This window comes from Lepisma saccharinum, chromosome 2 (genome assembly GCF_977018435.1).
Source record: "Lepisma saccharinum chromosome 2, izLepSacc3.1, whole genome shotgun sequence".
Classification (NCBI taxonomy): Eukaryota; Metazoa; Arthropoda; class Insecta; order Zygentoma; family Lepismatidae; genus Lepisma; species Lepisma saccharinum.
Window position 1 is genome coordinate 55,080,530 of NC_139230.1, and position 23,571 is coordinate 55,104,100.

Below are 23,571 nucleotides of genomic sequence, written 5' to 3' on the forward strand. Positions count from 1 at the left end.
TCGCTGTTGCCGTGCATATCAAGCACCATAATATTCCCTTCAGTAACAGCTTCTCGCCACCTAGCGATTGCACGACCTTGTAGGTGGGGCTTGCATGCTCTGATGATTCCCTAGGCTATACCGGCAGTAGCTTAGCTACCAGTAGGGTCACCCATGCTGGGCAGGCTAGGAGGAAAGAGCCAGACTAAGAAGCAACCTAACGGTCAACTGTTCCAAAAGTGGAAGAAGATGGATGGCCATCTCAACGACTGAGGAACCTAGAGGAGTAATAGCTCTTTTAAGAACCTTGTTCCATCTGGCTCCAGAGGCCCTAGCCAGGGTTTCAGTGAAGTCCTCAACGACAGAAATAGTGGAGAAGAAATTCTCACAGCACAGATGGTGGAAGAGGCAACTCAATCTAACTAGAGTTTAAAAGTGAGGATCTGCTGCGTTGCAGATGGAAGAGGGATCTTCAAGGGCTAGGGGAAGAAACCCCAAAAGAATATCTGGCAAGCCTAGAGGCCAAGAGGAGGCAGCCCCTCCATTGGGCTAGCCTGGTGTAGGGCCAATAACCCACCCAGTGTGAAACAACAAATATTCAGAGAAATCAACGGAAAAAATATAGACGGATTCATTGGAGACAACAAGGCAAGGAAAGGACAACGACATTTGGAACATGGAATATTACTTCTTTAACAGGCAAAGAAAATGAAATAGTTGGAGAAATGGGGAAATATAAAATTAAGGTACTAGGAGTTAGTGAAACTAAGAAAAAGGGAAATGGAGAGATGATTCTGGATAAGAATTATGCACTTTTCTACTCAGGAATAAGTAAGAAGAACAGGGCTAAGGAAGGAGTAGGAATCATTTTAGAAGCAAATTACAGAGCAAGAGTGATATACATGGAACCAGTGAGCTCTGAAATAATAAGAGTAAATTTAGATCTAAAAGAAAAGTAGAACTCAAATAAGTTTATGCCACAACCCAAGATGCAGAAGAATTTGAAAAAGACCAGTTTTACACAAATCTAAGCAAATTATAAACTTTTGCATACATAACAATTTGCTCATATGGAATACATTTTTCCCTCACATGCAGATTCATAAAATAACTTTTGAAGCTGGAAATAGAGGAGATAGAAGTACAATAGATTACTTTACATGCACCAGGACAATGATATATGCAGGACAGCATGTTAGGATATATAGAAGTGCAGAGTTAAGCAATGAACTCATTATGAAGACTGGATTTAAATAACCAAGAAAACAGAAAGATACACAAAAATAAAAATAGTCTAAATATGAATCCCAGAGAAATGATCAGAATTTGAAAGAAGAGTGACAGAAGAATTTAGCATAAGAGAAGAAATTAATGGGGAAAATACATTGGAAAAGAGATGGAATGTGTAAAGAACAACTCTGCTTAAAAAAGCAGAAGAGATATGTGGACTTACCACAATAGGAGGACAAAAGAAGAGAACAAAATGGTGGAGCAATGCTGTTAAAGAGCAAGTTAAAAACAAGAAAGGAGCTTGGAAAAATATATCAGAAATAAGTCAGAAAATAACTGGAATGAATATGTACAAAAAAGAAATAGTGCCAAGCAAGCTGTAAAACAAGCAAAGATGGAAGCTTGGGAAGATTTTGGAAGAGAACTTTCAAAGAAATGTTAAACAATTCTAGCAAACAGTCAGTGGTGACTCATGACTTTTTCGGAGTGTAGGAAGAAGTTATGGTAAACCAAGGAAGTTTTTAAAAAAGTGTTCAATTACATTCACATGCATTGTTTGTAAGAACGTGCACACTAGTGACCTCTTTACATGCCCTTTGAACTACTTAGAGGGCTACCAGCCACATTTCATGCTTACCACATTATAAAGCATGACACATTTCACAGTTTAACATGGAAAACGGTGTTTGAATTCTTGTGGCACTTACAGCGTTTACCAAATTTAGTTCAATTCTGCATCTACTTTTCTAGTTTTAAACTTGCGTTACTTATTCTTAACAGTTATGTAATAGTGTAAATTTCCCCCAAAATTGTTTAAAATTTTGCAATTTTACCTCCAACTTTCTACTGATTTCCTACCATAAAATCTCCTGACGAACTAAATCAGGCAGGATGAAGAAAATAGAGAGGATGGATCACGGCATGGTTGTAAAAAAGGCTTGCCACTGGATCGGCATACTCTCTTTTGTTTGAAACATGTCCGCTGGTGAAATAGAAATAAGATTTGGACATAATATTATTTCTATTTCATGAAAACATATTCCATTGAATTCAATTTTCCTCTCCCAGGGACTGGCATTTGCAGATTATGGTAGATTTTACCATTACCCCAACAGCAGGGTTCTAAATGCCACAAATATCAAATTGTGCTTGGTTTAGTACCATTTTGCTCGGGTTGGCATTGCCGAGTGAGGAAAAACTTGCTGGTTCTTCAGCCCTCGCCGATCTTCGCAATCTCGCTGTCCCTCCCTTCACTGCCCCTTCCACCCCTCACTCATCTGTCTGTAGGATGACCACCGATGTTCCTCATTAAGCAGCAGAAAGCCTGTGGTGGCCATCGTCTTTCGGCTGCTGCTGGTGCGTGCGAAAGCAGTCAACTCTTGACAGTAGCTAATCTAGTCAATTATAAGTAGATTGCGCTCATAATTTTATAACACGCATTAAACTCCTAAACAATAGAGAACTTGAAATAAGTACAAATGAACCGTAGGAAGTTCCTCACTTCGTACATGGAGGAATCGCCCCAGCAAACAGTCAAAAACCTTAAAGGGAAATATGGAAAGAGAACAAGGACTATAGAAGATAGAGAAGGGAACATTAAAACAGAAAAAGAGGAAGTACTAAAAGTATCGAGTGAATACTATGGAGAAATGTTCAAACAGAACCAAGAAAAAGAAAGAGAGAGAACAGGGTGAATGCCAAAATGGAAATGGAAAAGAATTGTTTGAAGTAGAGCTGGCAATAGAAAAGATAAAACTTGTAAAATCAGCAGGTGCAGATGAAATATCCCCAGAGCTTATCAAATGTGGAGGAAAAGAGGTTATATGGTGGATGTGGAGAATATGTAAGGAAGCATGGGAGAACAACAACATACCAACAGACTGGGAGAAAAATATAATAATACCAATTTACAAGGAGGGTAGTACAATCAAGTGTGAGAATTACAGAGCTCTATGTGTGTCCTCAGTAGCTATGAAGGTCTACATGAGAATTCTGGAAATGAAATTATGAAGTGAAGTGGAAAACAGACTAGAAGAAGAGCAAGCTGCATTTAGAAAGAATCATCAGACACAGGATCGTATATTTACACTGCGGCAAGTCATTGAAAAGGCATTAAGTAAGGAAAGAGAAGCTTATGTGCCCTTTCTGGATCTGAGAGCAGCTTTTGATATGGTACCAAGAGAACAACTATGGATGCACTTGTGAACATGGGAACGTCTCTGCACTTGTACAGAGAATACAAAGTGTATTACAAGAGAGTGAAAGGAACAGTCAGAATAGCAGGGAAATGCTCAAATGAATTTAGGATAGAAATGGGAGTAAAACAAGGAGACAGCCTGAGCCCCCTTCTGTTTATTGTCTTTATGAACCAGATCATCAAACAATGTAAACTAGAACTGGGAGATACAAAGTAGGAAACCGAAAGATGAGACCAGTACAAGCACAGTCACTTGTATATGCTGACGACATTGCCCTGGTGGCTAGGAATAGAGAGGAGTTACAGAAGGCGGTAATCGAATGGGCAAGTGTAATAGAAGACAAAGGAAGGAGCATGAACGTGGATAAGAGTAAACTGATGGCGATGACAAAGGAAAGAGAAATTGCAACCCTAAATATAGAGGAGAAAGAGAAGCAGCAGAACACATACCTAGGAAGAATCATAACATCAGATGGAAGAATGGATGAAGAAGTGAATAATAGAGTACAAAAGGAAAACCAAGTGTACTATCAACTCAACAACACGTTCTTTCCTTAGAAGTGTAGAGTGACTAGCCATGTGAGGTTGTGTTTTTGTATGTATATCTTAGTGTAGCTTGAGAAAGTTCTGGGAAACCAGAACAAAACGTCGCAGATAAAATCAATAAAAACCACTTAAAATAACTGTGTTAGATTACTTTGCACATACAAAAAATGGTTATGCGAACCATCAAGAAGAGCAACACATTAATTGGTAAAAAAGGAAATAAGTGAACAAACAAAAATTATGATTTACAAGACAATCTACATTCTCACATTGCTATATGGAACAGAGAGCTTGACATTATTACCAAAACACAATAACAGATTTCAAGCAGCAGATGAGATACCTGCGAAGAGCAGTAGGAAAGACTAGAAGAGGTAGAATTAGAAATACCACCATTAGAGACTAGTTACCGCAAAAACCACTATTGGAAACAATAGAGAGAAAGGTACTACAATGGTTTGGACACATTACAAGAATGGAGGAGGATCGCAAGCCTAGACAGGTGCTGAAGATCAGACCAGATGGCAAGAGGGAGAGAGGATGACCCAGAGTTCAATGGGAAGAGTATGTGGAAAAGATAGGAATGAAGAAAGGGAAAACAATGCCAGAAATCCAAAAACTAGCCTTGGACCGGAAAGTGTACAGGAAGTGGTTGATGGAACCTGGCACTTAATGGCAGAAGAGGACGGAAAAGAAGAAGAAGATGAAGATGACTGCTTCCAGGTAGCGATCATCCACTCCTTGCCCCACTCCACCAACACCTCAGTACATGAAAGATGGGAGAGGGCCTACATATCAGCCATGAGTGCAACCACATCCCCTGGCCTATAAAGGCCAGCCAGTAATGTCCCCTGTTCTCATGACATTTCAAGACACCAATGGCTTGAACATGTGAAAGTTTCTTTTAAGTTCATTTTATGCTCAATAGGCTAATCAGGACTGGGCATACACTTTTAAAATGGAATCCAAATCGCTATGCAATATGTCTCCAGGGAGGATCAAACCTGGTACTCCTTGATTACAAGACAACACTGTTACCACTATGCCATTGGGTAGGCACATACACAAACTTCACGACCGGCAAAAACAAATTTGTAACTAGAAGAAATGTGTCTCTTGGCTGCTACACCATGTAAAATTATTTAGCTAGATCCAAAATATGACGTTAACTAACACTGCAAAGGAAACAGGTTACCCGCAATTGGTAAAAAGCCAATATTTCCTGTTTCCCCTAAATCTGGCTTGCTTGCAACTCTACCTCTCAATCCAAAGGACTCCCATATTCCTGCTCTGCTGCTTACTGACCTTGAGATTCATCATGGGAAGTTTGCACTGCAGGGAATGCCCATTGACCTTTAAATGCAAGTAATTTCCTCAAGCCTGCTCTCGGGTGTGTTGAACCATTGGGAACAGGTACATGCAGCGATTGCAGCTGCCTTGCATTTGTAAGTTAGGAATATAGATAGCTTTGAAGAATTTCAAATAAATGCTCAGTGATTACTAATCCTCCACAGGAAAACATTTTTAACCTTCTGGGTGGGTCATTTAGTTGCACTTGATCAAATTTCAGTAAGCACATATTATAGTTTGTATCTCATGGTGAAAGTATGAACAATAATCTCAATATTTTTATATATTATTTAAACATTGTATGTTATTTTTTTCACTTCAAGAATTACCTACTGCATAATTTTGTGGTGTTATCCTTTATCTTTTTCCTCAAGTGTAAACTGTACACATCTTAGAGGAGTAAGGAACTTGTTCACGCTCAGCTTTGTTGAAAAATGAATAGAGGGTGGGACAAAGAACATAATTTCCTGCCCTTCCTTTCTCCTGGATCCAGGAAAGATTACATTGCATTTTTCCAAACATTGAATGGGAAAAATCTATTCAGCTTTTATCCTCATTCAAACTTCATCACATCACACCAGCAGTTCAAGTCGCATTATTGAGTTTGAACTGCCTCCAAATTGTGGTGGTGGAAAAATCATGTAGCTCCTAATAACAAAAGAGCCTTTTTAGAGATACATACTTGGAATGCAAGTTATGTTATAAATAACATTTATGTAAATAACATATATGTATTTATATGGCACCCCACCAGGACTTTGCTGCTGGCTAAATATGTTAAACATTAGAACATAAAATAGAGCAACCAGGATCCATGTACAGGTTTTTTATAAAAATCAAAATAGTTGTCTATCTGTAACTTCACTTGTTCTAAACTTGATTCTCCCTCCCTACCAAAGTGCTATTTATGCAATTATGTTTTGTTGCATTCTTGTTTTCCTCTTAATCATTACTTTATTTGTATTTTTGCATTGCAGAAGTAAGTTCAGATGATGGATTGCCAGGAGAGAAAATGATCTAGGAAAGGCATGTAAAGCAGTATTAATTTAAGAATACTCATTCTTTATTAATGACCACTGAAGTTTTTGCAGGTTTAAACTGAGTACCAGTTGTTGTAAGAAGATGGGGTATTTTTATAAGGAAGTTTTATATTTTTCTATGTATTTATATGATGATAAGCTTTAAATCAACCAAAGGTTTGTTTGCTCATTGTTTAGTCAAAGCTACTGAGTACCTGTTAAAGCTTATATGCATCAATAGTTTTTGTATTAAAGTACAGAAACTAAAGAGAGTCATGTTTTTTTATGAAGGTGCAAAGACAGTTTTAAACATCTGCATGTTGTAAAGAAATTATGTTGAGTCATTCAGAACAGGTATTTACAGTGATACCAGCTGCCTTACTGTGCCATTTATTCTTGACTCAAATACATGATGTTTGATAACATATATTCAAAATTGTGTACTCATATAATGTTATTTTGTTTTATTCCTATATTTTTCTTTCTCTTAATTACTACATAATCTCTATTTGCATGTAAACGTGAATGTATATAATAATGCAAATAAAACATGTGTTCTGCAAGTCCCCTTGTTTCCTTATTAAAAAATAATACAGTACTTTCGTGAGTACAGTACACAGTTATCATCACATATGAGAGACTCCAAATTAAATATACTGTCATTTAAAACTTCACAGCTAAAATGATTAATTATACTAACTTTAAAAAAAAAAATACTTGCAATTCAACATTGTGGATAGCTATTTTTAGTTAGGGATGGAACAGATTAATCAGTACTCTATCCGTATCAGTTGATATATGCATATTGATGTAATGGTAAAATTACCGATCAAATATATCTATAAATATCTTATAATTTAGTGCAATATTATGCCATTTTCTGATAATTTTTATGGGCATTCCCTACTTTCTAAAAAAAAAGTAAGTGTCTAAATATGCAGCAGGTTTTTCTTTGCAGTTATCTGTTAACATACATTTATGAAGGAGGTCAATGAACCATTCACATTTTTCAAGAACCATTTGGAATTTTACATCAGATTGGCAGAAAATCAGTATCACTAAATTTTATATCATTACTTTATTTGGATCAGCCAAAATTTCATATTGGTCCATTCTTAATTTTAGTAGATAAATCTGCAAATACTACCTAGTTTATCTTCTAAGGGGGGAAATACTCTCTGTGATGATTTTCCCTAGTGAAAAAAAAAGAATTATTTTAGGTGCCTCTTAATATTAATGGATGAACTGAGAGTGGGTTTCATAGAATGCTTTGTGAGCTCATGGCTGTAGAGGTCATCAAAACAAGACATTTCTTGACAATAATGACAAAAAAAGAAAGATAAACAAGAAAAGCTTACCTTAAAGTATCAAAGTTGCTTGACCATGCTCCATCTTCTTTACATCTAGGTCAAGATCCTAGTTGTATAACCACACATGAAGGTTATAATTAATTCCTTCTTCTCTTTCTAATGCTCACAAACCCTAAAAAAATGATATTCCTATTGACCCTCACAATAGGAACCCTCCTCTCAATTTCCTCCACCTCATGATATGGATCCCACATCGCACTATGATACCAGGGATCTCGGGTTCAAATCCCAGCCTGGGCATGGATGTTTGAGAGTGTCCATTCATCAATTTCATCATATCATGACTCATCCCCATCTTCGCAAATTAGCCAAAAGTGGTACAAAAGCAAAGTAAAATAAAGCAAATCAAATATTGTGAATTGAAATGGACCCATGACGTCCGATATTGAAACCGCACTGTAAGAATGCCTGCAACTGACATTGCATCTATTGCTGCCACGCTGAGCCGATCCAAACCAAACCAAAAATGGCATGGCCAAGCGAGTTCTCCATCCCTACTCCCTGTTTCGAATTCTCCATTTGAAAACCATCCATTTCCCATGATGCACCCTGTAGGTTGAAGACACCCACTCACCAGTTGTCTCAATTTTTCAATGATTTTACACAAGTAAAAACAGGATTTTAAGTCTCTAAATGAGCCAGCAGTTTAAGACCACTCGACGTTCTTTTTAAGTGGCATTAATAATTAACATATTTGTGATAACTAGCGAACTTTAGGGTTAAATATACGAAGTAGATATTACGTCAGGTGTGATCTGATTGGTGCTGTGCAATACGAGCTCGAGTGTTCAAGAGCAACCAGGAAGGCTGGGACACTCGAGTTCTGGGTAGCACGCCGAACAGATGCACTGCACATTCACTTACATTAATGTACAGGTAGAGTTAGTTAGATTTAATTGGTAAAACAGTAGATAGTTGTTCTGTGTATTTAAGTTGACTTGTGTGTTGGAACGAGAGAATGGTTCCAAAGTATTTCTGTTAACTTTAATATATTTTGAAATTTGTTTCCAACAGACGTGTAATAAAAGCCATGTTAATAGATATATTTATCTGTTTTCCTTGAAGCATGCTGGTAGTAATTTTAACATCTTAATTTCCAATGAACATCCTCGAGACACACAGGACTCTCTCTAGTACGGTCCACTGCACGGCCACATCAGCCTCGATTCCTCCCGGGAGTTTTCCTCAAAGGAATCGAGGGTGGTGATAAGTTGTTAAAACTCGCTGAACTGAAACAGCATAAAAGAATAGAACTGGTGCAAATGGTGGAATCATCCCTTCAGTATACTGAAAAAGGCAAGTGCAGCTATTAAGCTGTCAATTTACAATCAGTTGTTTAACAGTCTCATCAGGTGCAATCTTAAAGAGTATGGAGGGGAGTGTAAGGGTAGAGAGGGTTTCAATTTCAGTAACATAAGAGCCATAGGTGTAACTTGGTGGAGGGAAGGGGGGGGGGTTGCCCCCCAAAATTTTCAGGCTACTCAATTTAAAAGCTAATGATACTTTTATTAACCTCTTGGGACCTGAGTAGCCAAGTATTCAAGTGTATTTTTTTATGATTGTGCAAATGTAAGCTATTCAGCAAAATAGTTCTGGACAATATTTTTATGAGATGGAACACTTATTAATTCTGCCCCTCCCCCCAAAGTTAAGTACCAAGTTTGATTATGCCCCCAAAGCTAAGTCTCAAGTTTATTATGACCAAGTTTGATTCTGCTCCCCCCCCCCAAAAGTTAAGTCCCAAGTTTGATTCTGCCCCCCCACTTCAAAGTCAAGTCTCTAGTTTGATTCTGCCCCTCCCCCAAAGTTAAGTCCCAAGATTGAATCTGCCCCCCCTCAAAGTCAAGTCTCTTACTTTGATTCTGCACCCCCCTCAAAGTTAAGTCCCAAGATTGAATCTGCGCCCCACCTCAAAGTCAAGTCTCTTACTTTGATTCTGCACCCCCCTCAAAGTTAAGTCCCAAGTTTGATTCTGCCCCCCCCCCCCAGTTAAGTTCCAAGTTGGATTCTGCCCCTTTTCCCCAAAATTAAGCCCCAAAATAGATTGTTGCCCCCTCCAAAGTTAGGTCGCAAGTTACATCCATGATAAGAGCAGAATTCCAGTAATGTTTGAGTGTGCTTTCCTCAGGAACCAAAACAAATATTTCAGATAAATTTGGCACACATCATTTATGTAATATGATATGTAAAGTTCATGTGTTATTGTGGACATGTCCACAATGTCTAATAATTGTTAAACCAGGATTAATTAATTTGATTTTAATTTTGTTATTTACCATAGCTCTTCTGCAGGTTTTGGTTAATTGAGGCAACGAGAATGACTGATGATATGATGAAATTGATGATGACACACTTGTAAAGAGCTCCCACACCTAGGGTGGGATTCAAACCTGGGACCCTTGGCATTGTAGCATATTGTTCTAACCAATATGGAGGTATAATGAAATCAGCATTGGTACAACCTTATAACCAAAAGTAAAATTCAACATACTAACATACTTTTTGCATTGTCTATTTGGAGCATACTCAAAGAATAAAAAGTGAGGAATGTTGCAAACATAAAAATATAGGAAATATTATTTTATTTCAGTCTAATCACAATAACAAACATTCATACATTTTACAAAAAAAATCATTCCTTGTAATCCTGCAATGGGCTGAAAAGGAACTAAAAATACCACTGATATATATATATTTATATATCAATATAAAAACAAATTGTATCATTGTTTTAAACTCAAAAAGTAATTCACTAGTGCTCTTAAACTTGTTCCCACCATCCAAAGCAGCACATAATATCAATTTCTTTACTTGGCAAAATAGTGATTTTTCTTTTCTTAAATTTGATGTTTGTGTTACCTATAATTTACATTTGATCCCAAATTGTAACAAGACATTTTGATTAGGGAATATGACTTTCAGTATGGACAGGAGAATGAAGCAATAAATAAATATTATTCACTTCATAAAATCTAATTGTTGGCTATCAGTAAAATAAATGCTAATTGGAACAGAACAAATCCAATGTAATCCATTCACAATTGGTAATCAGTAAAATAAAATAAATGCTAATGAGAACACACACACAAGAAAAAAAACACTGCAAAGTTTATGTAATGTGATTTGAGAGCTAATGGTGTGTTTACCATTTACAAGGTTAACTCAGACTAAACCTAGTGCACAAATGTGCTAGCACAATATGTGTGAAACACTTTTTAAAAATGCAGAGCTCTTTTACTTGATGTACTGTGAATTATGAAAGGTAGTTTATATGAAATGTGCAAACTTCACTATAAACACATATCTGTCAAATTTAATATGTAACTCTTTCAACTTATTATTAATATGAAGAATACAAATGCATTCTTTTCTCACAGATAACAGACATTAAAATAATTTACATAAATATTGGCTTCACATGTTACAAAAAGCCTCTTTTTATAAAATATATATATTATATAGAGCCCATTAATGCATAAAATACTGACTTAGAAATCTACAGCATATAAAAATCTCAATGAATTTCACTAAATATAGCTGAAACAAATATAATTAATGGTCATACCACCAGAAATACAAAAAAATAATTTAAAAAAATTATACACTGTAGCACCAGACAATTGAGACATTACTGATATTTCTGTAGATGCAGTTTAGCATGAAACCACTCATACTGAAGGAAATACAGTGGGTATGCTGCATCACTGCCATGAAATTAAAAATGGCACATGGAATGCTACAATTCTCTGGCATAGTTTTCTGTGATGAAGTATCTATTAAATAATACTAATAATTATATTGGTAAGTCGATGAGATCTAAAAAGCACATTTTGTCCATAACGGGTTTTTTTGTAAGTCACCATTTGCATTTTTTTAAATAAATTTATTCATCACACATTTGTGTTGAAAAATACCATGCATTCGAGAAACTGTTTTTCCTCTGCATTATATGATTACAGTTAACAGAATCTTGCACTCGAATATATATATATATATATATATATATGCTGCAAATATTTATCACTTCCACAATCACATTATATGTGCCATGCTAAAATAGCCATGTTCTGCAAAAAATTAAGGTTCAACTTGCATCCCATATATATATATATAAAAAAAAAGAACACCATCATCAGACCATCAAGTGACAGCACGGAGTGCATTTTGTGCTAAATGTGCAGATCTGCTTGATAACATGGAAAAGACAAAAGATAATTAGTAAATTTTCTATTGAAGAATTTAACAATACATCGTAAACTTACATGGACATGATAAAGATAAAGAAAAGTAAAGCTCATCCCTCTGCATTGAACGATGCCATAAGGGTCGCACACTTTTTATCTCAGTCATAGTGGACATTATGTGATCCCTCTACCTTTCCTGTGACTTCCTCCCCTCAGGTACCAACTAACCAGAAGATGACCGAGCCGCCAATATGCTTATGCACACACATTATCTTAAAAATTTCTATATGAAATCACTTAGGTTTCTCACTGGACTACAGCAGCTCATTATAATAAATAGAAATGCATACTATAACTATAGGTTGCTCTAGTAGTCTCAGACATTCACCCTCTTAAAATCTAGTCTATACCTTCTGCCAATAGTATATGCAATGAACTTTCGAGCTCCTGTAATAATTGCTGGAATTTGCTCACTGTTTCCTTATTAAAGCTATAGATATACATAACTATAGTAACACTGTTAAGCCTTGTTTCCATGCTTAACCCATCACCTTATCTAGTCCAAAGGCGGCCAGTCATAAGGACGATACGGATGCCGCACTGCCGTGTGCAACCACAAGTGAACAAACATTACATTAACATTTATATATTAGCTTTTACACTGTCTGAATTGCAAATATTCCATTGCTTATAGATCGTTGGTTAGTTGGTTCTGTAATCATTCTTCTGCGACAATTGCGAAGTTTGTACGCCACCGTGCGGGGGAATACGCAACTTGGAGAGAAATGTGGCGGGGTGCCTTCCTCCCACTTTACGAGACATAGCATTCTCAGGCACGGTCGCGAGGGGTAAGATGCGAGGGAACTGGAGGAGTAGCACACGCGGGATCTCTGGCTGGGAGGACGGAGGGTTTGTCATCCGAAACCCACCCCCTAGGCGAAACTGGCCCTCTCTCCGGAGAACGGTAAACAATGAAGAGTTGCCAGAAGCAATGAAGTTAACATAAGAAAGAAAATTACCAACCATTGATAAAAATCATTCTGTATTCCATAATCTTATTCACTTATGACATAAGAGTAGAGCAATAAATAACGCAATTTCCAATGACGAAAAAAATATCTGTAACTGAAAATGTACAGACTCTTGATTGATTTTTATTATTTACCGTCGCTTTCTGCTACTTTTCGGTAATCACGACAATAAGGATGTGTGATGATATAATGAAATTGATGGAGGGGCACTCACAAAGAACACACACATACCCATGCCAGGATTCGAACCCAGGAGCCCTGGCATTGTTATGCAGTATGCTAGCCACGGAAGTCATGTATAGATTCTTGTTACACGCAAAATTATCGTATATATGCGTTGTATTTTTCTGAGTTTAGTGAAAAGTACATTTGGATTACAATGATGTGGAGTACATCATGTAGATTTAATAACATGTTTTGATTAGTACGTTTGAAAAAATCCTGATAATGTGACAAAGTTGTCCAATTTCTTTTCAAAGTGGATGATAAATAAATTAGAAACTCGTCATCTAATCTCACCAAGATCCACTACAGGAACCTGTGAACTACAAATTTCTTAAAATTTGGCACAATTGTCTGGCAACCCCAAAGATGATAGTATTGACACTTGTTGTTTCTTCGTTTTCCATGGAAAAGTGAACAGTGTGGAGAAATTGTTGGTGCGAAGTTTTTCTACCAGAAGTCTGAAGTCTGGATGAAAAAATAAATGTAAAAAACTTAGGCCGAATTTGAATCTAGAACAAGTGTCATAGAAGATAGGTTGTGAGTTCACTCGCAAATTTCGCGTTGCAGGACAGAAGGATGAATTTCAGTTACAAGCATATCTGAAGATTTCTGGTAAGTTTGAAGTTTTTACTTTAGAGCTTCTGGTAACACAGATATCACCTTTCCAGTGAGATATTTAATTTGGTGCCTATTTCACATATCAATTAGTAATGTTGGACAGGAGACATTTTCTGTGTAACTTTTTTACTAGAAATTTTCACGATCAATGCACGTAAATATTCGTCAGTGTGCTCATCAAGTTGTGTAAAAATTAATATCCCTTCTTCTGAATTTTCCCCTCTGTTAAACGACTAAATCTGTTAGAATTCTATTTCTTCTTCCATCTTCTTTGCATTACTGTTAAATAGTTATTAATTTATTATAATATGTGCAAACGTGTAAAACATGATATTCAGTAAACACGAATGTATCAATTTCTTATCACATTGGCTGTTATACGAAATTCATCATTTAAACTCACATTACTAGTAGAGCAAATTTGTGCAGGCCCCCGTGGTGGAGTGGTTAGCACATCGCGCTACGACGCCAGGGGTCCCGTGTTCGATTCCCAGCCTGGGCATGGATTTTGTGAGTGTCCATTCATCAATTTCATCATATCACTCATCCCAATCTTCGCAAATTAGCCAAATGTGGCACAAAAGGCAAAGTAAAATAAAGCAAATCAATAGAGCAAATTTGTGAGCTATCACCCCTCCACTTTGAATTACCACGAGCTGCCACTCTATAGTAACACTGTTAAGCCTTGTTTCCATGCTTAACCCATCGTCTTATCTAGTCGTCGGATCGACGGTCTTACAAGATATACGCTTAACTTATCTAGTCGTCGAATCGGCGGCCTGCTATATTTGTCCTTGTAGTTCTTCTTTTTGTCAACAGATGGCAGAAGCTGACAGTTACGTTATGCTAGACTTCTTGTTGAATGTATTGGTAACTTTTTCATACTACTGAGGTGCTTTGTTTGCTTTGTTTCTCATATAAACAAAAGGTTGATTGTCCTTTGTTGGAAACATGTCACGCAAGAGGCTTGTGGATGATAAAGTTATTGAAAACCTGCTTTTGGAGAGCAATGGTGAAGATAATTTGGAACTAGTTAGTGAAAGTGATGATGGTGGATCTTCTAGTGCTATCGAGAGTGAAAGTTCGGGCAGTGAAAATGGCAATGAAAGTTGTGAAAGTGTGGCTTGTAATGGGGGCGGACCACCTGTTGCTAAGAAGAGCAAGGAAGAATCATGGAAGTGGAGTTCTTCATGTTCTCCGAATGATTTACCTAGGAAAATGGCATTTTCAGGTACTCCTGGGTTTGATAATGTTGTTTTACGATCATTAGGGGTTAGTCCTACAACTTGTGAGGTTTTCACCAAATTTCTAAAACATGATTTCTGGGAAAATATTTCCAATGAGACAAATTCGTATGCAAAAAGCAAAATAGAAACTCAAGTAGACACAGAAACTCAGTCAGGTAACAGTAATGAAATAAAATAGTTTGACACAACTCCCGATGAAATTAAAGCTTTTATTTGTCTGTGTGTCCTCCAGTCACAAGTGAAAAAAGAAAGTTTGCAGAGTTATTGGAGCACAAGGAAAATAACAAACTCCTTTCTTGCAACTGTTATGCCCTACATGAGATTTCTTCTCAGTATGTGGTATCTGCATTTTGTAAACAATGAGGACATTGACCCCCAAGATAAATTAGGCAAACTTTAGATTACATAAACAAAAAATTTCACAACATGTACACTCCAGAGCAAGATATAGTCATTGATGGGAGCCTTGTAAAATGCAGAGGGAGACTTTCATTTGTGCAGTTCAACCCAACTAAAAGAGCAAGGTTTGGAATAAAGTATTATAAATTATGCGAATCTTCTAGTGGATATTGTTACCAATTCAGAATTTATACAGGGGCAAAGGTTACTGCAGAAAAAGTACCTGAACATGAGCGTGTTGTGCTTGAACTGATGGATTCTCTTCTCCACAAAGAATATACATTATATATAGACAATTGGTATACATCCCCAACACTGTGCAATAAACTTCTAAATGCCAACACCAATGTTTTAGGCACAGTCAGAATGTCCAGCAAAAAAACAAATGCCTGTCGAACTGAAAGATGTGAAATTGAAGAAAGGTGAGGCATCAGCTGTGTAGTCACCGCGTGCTAGCTCTCAAATGGATAGACAGAAAACCTGTTTGCATGTTAACTACTATGCATGATGGTGTACACATGACAAACACTGGAAAATTAAACAGGAAGTCAAGACAACATATTCTAAAGCCCAGAACAGTAATAGAATACAACAAGGAAATGGGTGCGGTTGACAAAATGGACCAAGAGTTAGCTTCATTTCACATCATGTGTCGGTATCTCAAAGCATATAAAAAGATATTTTTTTATTTGATGGATTTAGCTTTCTTCAATTCATATGTGATGTACAAGAAGGTAAAGCCTACAGTAAAGTGACTCAAACTGAACGAGTTTTGATTGTTGGTAGTGGAGCAATTGCTTGCTGAACTTGTGTTACCAGAGTATGAAAGAAGAGGACACCCTTCCGTGGATACGCCCTTGAGACTGCAATGTGCCAACTGGGGACATTTTGCAAGACAGATCCCCCCAAATCCAGTTAAAACCAACCCTTCAAGACATGGTAAGATGTGTTCTGTGCACAATAAGAAATCCAGCAGCAGGTGGGAATGCGAAAAGTGCAAGGTGGCACTCCATATGCCAGAGTGCTTCAAGGTGTACCATACAAAGCATACATATTAGGTAAGTTTCTTGTTTTCATATCGATATAGTTCATATATATGTGTTACGTAGACACCATTATCTGTAATTGGTGAAAGTTTCATGCAGATCTGACTTCCAGTGTCCAAGATATTCAATTTTGAAATGCATACTGCAAACTAAAATGCTGCTCTTCAGATTTAAATCATAATTCACAGACACAGCATGGGCATTTAAATGGTAAGCAGATGGGTTAATAACACACTAAAAATGCTGACCAAGGCAGAAAAAACACACTATACACATGACGTTTCAACCTTCTTCATCAGAGTCGGAACAAACTTTTAACTAACCTTTAACAAACTTAACTTAAAAGTTTGTTCTGAGTCTGATGAAGACCTTGATAGAAGGTTGAAATGTCACGTGTATAGTGTGTTTTTTAAATAAATTTCTGCCTTGGTCATCATTTTTAGTGTGTAACTAGCTATAGGTATTTTGAAAGAATGTGTAGGATGAAGAATTGAATGTGAAAAAGCTTAGTGCAAGATGGGTGATGTGCTTACTAACAGAAGATCAAAAACTCATTCGTATGAAAATGTCTGAACAGTGTTTGGAATGTTTTCAGGAATAACACTGATTTTCTTCATTGATTTATAACTATGGATGACACTTGGATTCGCCATCATATACCAGAATCAAAACAGTGCTGCCAAAGGGCAGAAGCCAGTTGTTCACCCAGAAAAAGACAATCAGTTACAGCAGGACAGGTTATGGCATTGGTCTTTTAGGTTACTTAAGGGGTAAAAAAAAGGTAAAGTGTTCCCCTGTGCATAGCACCACGCCATGAAGGCGTATAGGGGGTGTGGGGGTAACGCCCCACACTTTCTTGATCCGGTCGTGAGTGGGGGTGATGTGATCATCATCACGCCCCTGACCGCCTTTACCCCCCAGGGTTTCCCCCAGGTACCCATGTTATTCGACGCTGGGTAGGCGCCGGGGCCGCTTCCACCGTTAGAAAAGTTCCCGGATTTGAACCGGCCGGGGATCGAACCCGGGACCTTTAGCATGGTAGTCAGACGCGTTACCGACTGAGCCACCGCGGCCACCTAGGTTACTTAAGGGGATTTTAAATAATGGTTTTCTTCAAAAGGGTAAAGCAATAACCAGAGAACACTACTCCAATTATTTGAAATTGAAAAAAAAATTGAGAAAAGACCCAGTTTGCAGAAGAAGAAAATAATTTTTAATTAAGGCAATGCACCTGCCCACAAAAGTGTTTTAGCAATCTACAAATTTACAGAACTTGAACAATTAATTGTTGGAACATTGACTCTATTCCCCAGACTTGGATCCCCTCAGACATCTATCTTTTTCCAAAACTCAAACTCTTCCTCACTGGTCAGCATTTTTCACTCAATCAAGAGGGGATTGCAACTGTAGAGGGGTATTTTGCAGACCTTATTGAAAACCACATCAGGGATGGGATAATGACACTGGAGCATTGCTACTCATTATTACTCAAAACATTGTCTATGAAGACTTGATGGCCCTCTACTGGCAGTTGTAATGAAGTATGAATTAATTCCCATACATCTAAGATAATATTGAACAGTGAAGTAACTAAAAAACACTGGGAAGTGAAGTAATGGTGATATGTCACCAGGATACACACATTAAATGTATAGGATACTATTCAAGAGTTGTGATAGCAGTTTATGTTTATCACAGGCACACATTTTTTTCAAATTTACTTTTGGATGTATGTTACCACACTCCTCTAGAACATTGTACACATTATCTTGTGTTTGTAGACAGCTAGTTGTAACTTTTGTAACTATTAAAAAGTCTATAATGTATCCCATGTAATTATCTGAAGAAATTTGTTATCTTCAAAACAATGCTTACCTCTTTATTAAATAACTATTTAATCTGCTTTTCTGTCACTAAAGTCAGGAACAACACTACTTTGGTATGTGTTACTGTCATCCTCTGCTGTCCTTCTGATCCAAATTTTAATTCCTTGTGTTGGTGGTTTTCTACAAAATAAAAGTCACTGGTTTCAGATATATACAAAAGGATAGATCAATAAAAATGGAAGGAAACAGTCAACAATACACAAAATGGAAACAATATTTCGTGACCTGGTTGCATTTCCAATTAAGAAAAAAGGATGACATTGTACTACAATGTAGCAAGATGATGGGAGAAGATAGCAACAGGCATTGGACAAAAGACAATTTTCACCAGTGTTTCTTGCTGGATGGTGGACAGGTGGGATGAAAAATGTCAAATATCTCGCTGGGATTGAGTGTGAAGAGGGGCTTATAGGTTGAGTGGTTACTGAAGAGTTAGCTGGAGTCCAGGGGCTACGGCTGCATGCATAACTGATATGTAGGATCTCTGAAAGAATATATTGGTTAAATGTGTAGTTGGTTGCTAATGGATACACAAAAACCAGTTGTTTAAGTTAGTGTTGTGGGTGGCAATGGTGAAATTGAAGTTTTAGGTGGATGAGTGGTTATTATTGATTCTAGGGTGGGAGGGGGCTTGAGGTTTCACCCAGGTAAGCTCCATCACAGATCTGGTAGATGAGAATATATATATCAAGTCTGAGGAGTGGCAAGTGCCTTTGGGGTTGAGGGTGAATATGAAGGATGGAGGAAGGGATGAAAATCAGACAGGTTTTGCATCTCAATGTGCGGGAGGGTGCCGGGTGTGTAGGGGCATGTTTTGGACCACAATGTTTCTGAGGTTTGGTGGCCAACTTCAAAATGACCAAAAGTCTATTTGGGAAGACATTCCTAGTGTCAGGTTCACCGTGGATATGCTGATACCATACTGATGTCAATACTCTTACAGATACCGATGCTTGAAAATTGTAACAAAACATTTTAGTGATTGATTATTCTACCAGAGTTCTGCTTTAAAATATTAAAAACTTACATCAGAATATAAAAATACCTGTTATGTAATAACAAAATATAGGTTTTTTTTTCACATTGTACAAAATCAATGGACACTTCAAATTTTGCATAACTTCATATGCAATAATTAAGGATAAATAGACTTCGCAAAAGTGTTGTGCGACATTTTTGCACACCCTGCGAATGATCAAAATGTTGGAAAATATCAGCCAGTATCGGTAAATGAAAACTAACCTATAGCTTCTGATACTAATACTAACACATTGTTTAAAATTTTACATCTTTGTGAACATTTCAACAAGTTCATCGTCTCAACCCATGAAAACAGGGTTATTTAGAACTGTGTAGCATTTTATATACAGTGTGCACTTTGAAATGAACTACTAAAATTAAATGTTTCACTGAGAAAAATGTCACTGAAATGTACTTATAGTAACATGCAAATCAAAGTACATATGGTAAGGGAATAAAACAATAAAAAACACACAAACAGCATGATAAAAAACACTTTAGGAGTTCTTCCGAGCTTTCAATGGTAAGGATGTTTAATCTTAAACTTACATATGAACAAAAACACAAATAATTTTAATGACAATTTATGTGGAAATCTTTATTTATCATGGTAAAACACAGTAAAACTTAAAAATCCATCTCTCCCAGCCAACAATCCAAACATACAAGAACTTACCAACCCTGCAAGACTACAACGAGATCTTCCGGCATACACAGCAAGTAGCACCAGCGGAACGTCTGTTGCCCCTCAACCAGCCCTGATGATGATTCCGAGATGGAATAAAAAGCTTGGAAGGACCTCTCGAGTTTTTTTTATCATGCTGTTTCTGCATTTTTTAGTGTTTTTAACAAATATGTTGCTGGCACGTGATGTAAGAAGTTTTCTACTGTCATATGTTGGAATAAAACAAGTTGGAATCCAAAAGGAAAGGAAAGAAAAATCTGTTGATTTTGCAAGGAAAACATACGGAGAGATGACTTAAAGAACTGATGTACATTAAAGTTTGATAATTCAAACTAGTTGCACAAGTTCTGTTATCAAACAATATAAATACACAATCATTTATGATTTTTATAATGCAACTGTCTTGGAGCTCCACTTTCAAATTCATTTTTCATCAAATGAATTTGTGCAAAAAAAAAAAAATATATATATCGAAGTTGAGTAGTACAATACAAGAATTTGCAGGAAAGTGGCATTTACAATAATTGTTACAAAGAGAAGAAAAATTCACTAGTAATGCTCAAAATCACTAAGTAATAAAGACCAGTTTTGGCATGTACTTACTTTGTTCTCAAGCTTTCACCACATCGTATGGCTTCCTCAGGAGATAGGAGTGCCCTGTCACTCCTTCCTACTCAAACTCTGGCTGGCAACTGACTGTGTGACGTGAGTCAGTTGCCAGCTGCTTTGTCTTTTGACTTTTATTGTCTTTTTATCTTTTTAACCTTTAATTTACCTTCCCATGTCTTAAATCTTAACTATACTTGTCCTATCTCCTGAGGAAGCCACATGATGTGGTGAAAGCTCGAGAACAAAGTAAGTACATACCAAAACTGGTCTTTATTACTTAGTGAAATGATGGCATATGGTGTAAGTTATGCCTTATCTAATGTTCTAAACGTTAGAATTTTGATGATGGTATCATATTTCTGATACCCTCGAATCATAGAACCTGTGGCGCAACAGCCTGTGAGGCCCAGGGTCTATTTACAGACTGCCAGCTTCACTTCTACATGCCTCAGCAGAGTTGGGCAATCATCCAACCAGTTATGAGGTAACATGTGGTCAGCACAACAAATCCCCAGTCATTTCTGTAGGTTTTTGTGACTGGGTTACACTACTCATTTGTAGCTCTCCAATTTCCTCACAATAGTGGGTGGCCACTGGACCCATACACTGGCCGAAATCTCAGTAAAAAGGTTGTTACACTTCCCCCAGAAGACTCGAACCTGCATGCATCCCGTAGCCTGGGCCCAAAGTGTGAACATATCATATTTTTTTAAAAAAAAACTTCATGTTATTTAGACCCACCCAACCATCACACTATACTAACAGCAGCAGAAAGGCAGCATATACGAAATAAAATGGATTTAATCTATGTGGTAGCAACAGCTTTATGTTCAAACTTACTCTGCCTGTGCAGGAGGTTCCACTTCTTGTTCCTCCTCTTCTCCCATTTCTTCATCATCCACTACTGCTTCAGTCCCTATTAAATAAATTAATAAGTATTAACATTGACTATATGTCAACAAAAGAAAAACTTTACCTGTACAATTCCTGGATTTTTTTTTGTTTCCATTTTTTTTTTTTGCATTACTTTATTTTAAAACAACCTATATTATTTACTTGAGTACCTCATGCACTTTCTTTTTCCTTTAAAAAATGGGGGTGTGCATTTCATACAAGAATAGAGCTAGAGCCCTACCCAGACATCAAATACCATTTATCCTGTAGAGATATGCAAAGCAAGCTTCTATGAGAATAGAATGGAGGATGAGATATGTTGTTGGAAAGAAAATTAAACATGGAAAATATTTTTACACATACTTTAAATATGCATATTAAGTGAAAAGATTATTAAAAGGTGTTCCAGTTTAATTTTGTCACTGCTGTTATGATCTTTTCACGTCCAATCTGTAAGAAGATATATGTAAAAAGTGAAGTGTAATTCTCTAGGATAAGAAATTTGTTTCTCAAAAATGTGTATGCAAATGATTCAAAAGTATTTCACATGTATTTCTTGTACCAACATGATAGTAAGCTTTAAATTAGCAGTTTTATTAGGTATTATCCAGAATTTTCAGAACTGCTGCTGCCATATGGACAGCAGTTGTGACATGATGCAATAGTCGAGGGCAGTACTGGCATATTTTGGGAGCTAATGTACAAAATTTCACCCAGGTGGGTGAACACACTGGCTATTTATGTTCTATTATTTGGAGTCAAGTATGTGGTGTGAGGTGATTTCTCACTGGATCTGAAAAAAAACCACCTAGTACGCATCAAATTTTGTGTAAATCTCAGGAAAAGTGAGACTGAGACACTGGCAATGATTATGCAAGTATTCAGGGAAGAAAGAATGAACCATACACAGGTGCTTGAATGGTATGCTCAGTTCAGGGCCAGTCGAACATCTGTGTTCGACAACAAACATGCACACAGACCCTCTCAGTTGCAAAACACCCCAGCACTGTTACCAAATGTTAACAGCTCATTCATGAGGATCAACGTTAAACCATTCATTACCTTTCTGATGAGACAGAGATTGGTTATGTCAACAGATTTTGAGTGCTGAATTGGGCATGCAACGTGTCAGTGCCAAATTTGTGCTGAGGATCCTGGCAGTTGATCATTGTGTTGGCATCTTCAAAGAGCTTTGTCAGGTTGCTCCTCCCAATGGAAAAGTCGAAGACCAAAGCAAGTGAGAGAGGTGAAGAGCAAAGTCAATAGTATGCTCATCAATTTCTGTGACATCAAGGGGATTTTGTTGTCCCATCAGGCCAGTCAATTCCACCTGCCACTGTGATATTTTGTGACGATCCGAGAACAAACACAGGCAGTGGTGGACACCCTCGCAGAATGCATTTTCCAGGATGAATTAAGAAAAAAGGCTGATTTGTTTGGACCAGTGTGTACATGCAGAAAGGGGCTACTTCAAGGATGATGGCTGATAATAGCCCAAGGTGAGTTTTTGACCAGATAGTGGCACCAGTCCTGATAATTTTGGATACCACCTCATTGTTTGAGATGACAGATCACATATTGTAATTGTTCCTGATAATTTGGGATACCACCTCATTGTTTGAGATATGAAAGATCATATATTGTAATTGTTATCTGTCACAGACATACAGATGGCAGATTGGCAATTTATGTTGTGTTATTGCATGACTTACATATAACAAGTGTATCAGTTGTCAAATTTTGTTTAGGTCTAATAGTTTCAAATATATCAATATTGACGCAGATAAATACAACTCATACTTAATACTTTTTTCAGCTTTTCTGTTTCGTAGCCTAAAGATAGATCAGAATCCTTAAGAATCTATACCCTCCCTCCCCATTCCCCAAAAGAACTATTCAGTTGTAAAGATTATGCAGCTCTGTAGTATCAATAAACTGAAGGCTAATCATAATAAAATTGTCAAAGTATTTAGTATCACACTTACAGTGAAACCCCAGTTTTATTTTTCCTATTTTTTTACTCTCCCACATTATAC

General features: G+C 37.0%; 2 protein-coding genes across 3 annotated transcripts in view; one reads left to right on the forward strand and one right to left on the reverse strand.

The window, feature by feature from the left end:
* The window catches only part of LOC145984434 (uncharacterized), a 51,172-nt gene extending 44,359 nt beyond the window's left edge, over positions 1 to 6,813 (forward strand). For both annotated transcript variants that reach the window (XM_083118097.1, XM_083118098.1), the window contains one exon: positions 6,280 to 6,813. The gene's annotated coding sequence lies outside the window, so the exon portion shown is untranslated. The remainder of the gene's footprint in view (positions 1 to 6,279) is intronic.
* A 3,445-nt stretch (positions 6,814 to 10,258) lies between these two features.
* LOC145984041 (cohesin subunit SA-2-like) overlaps positions 10,259 to 23,571 on the reverse strand; it is a 129,301-nt gene continuing 115,988 nt past the window's right edge. The window contains exons 22-24 of the mRNA XM_083117381.1: positions 21,482 to 21,557; positions 18,317 to 18,447; positions 10,259 to 11,874 (exon numbers count right to left, since the gene is read on the reverse strand). Coding sequence (XP_082973507.1) covers positions 18,336 to 18,447; positions 21,482 to 21,557 — 188 coding nt within the window. The 3' untranslated portion in view covers positions 10,259 to 11,874; positions 18,317 to 18,335. The remainder of the gene's footprint in view (positions 11,875 to 18,316; positions 18,448 to 21,481; positions 21,558 to 23,571) is intronic.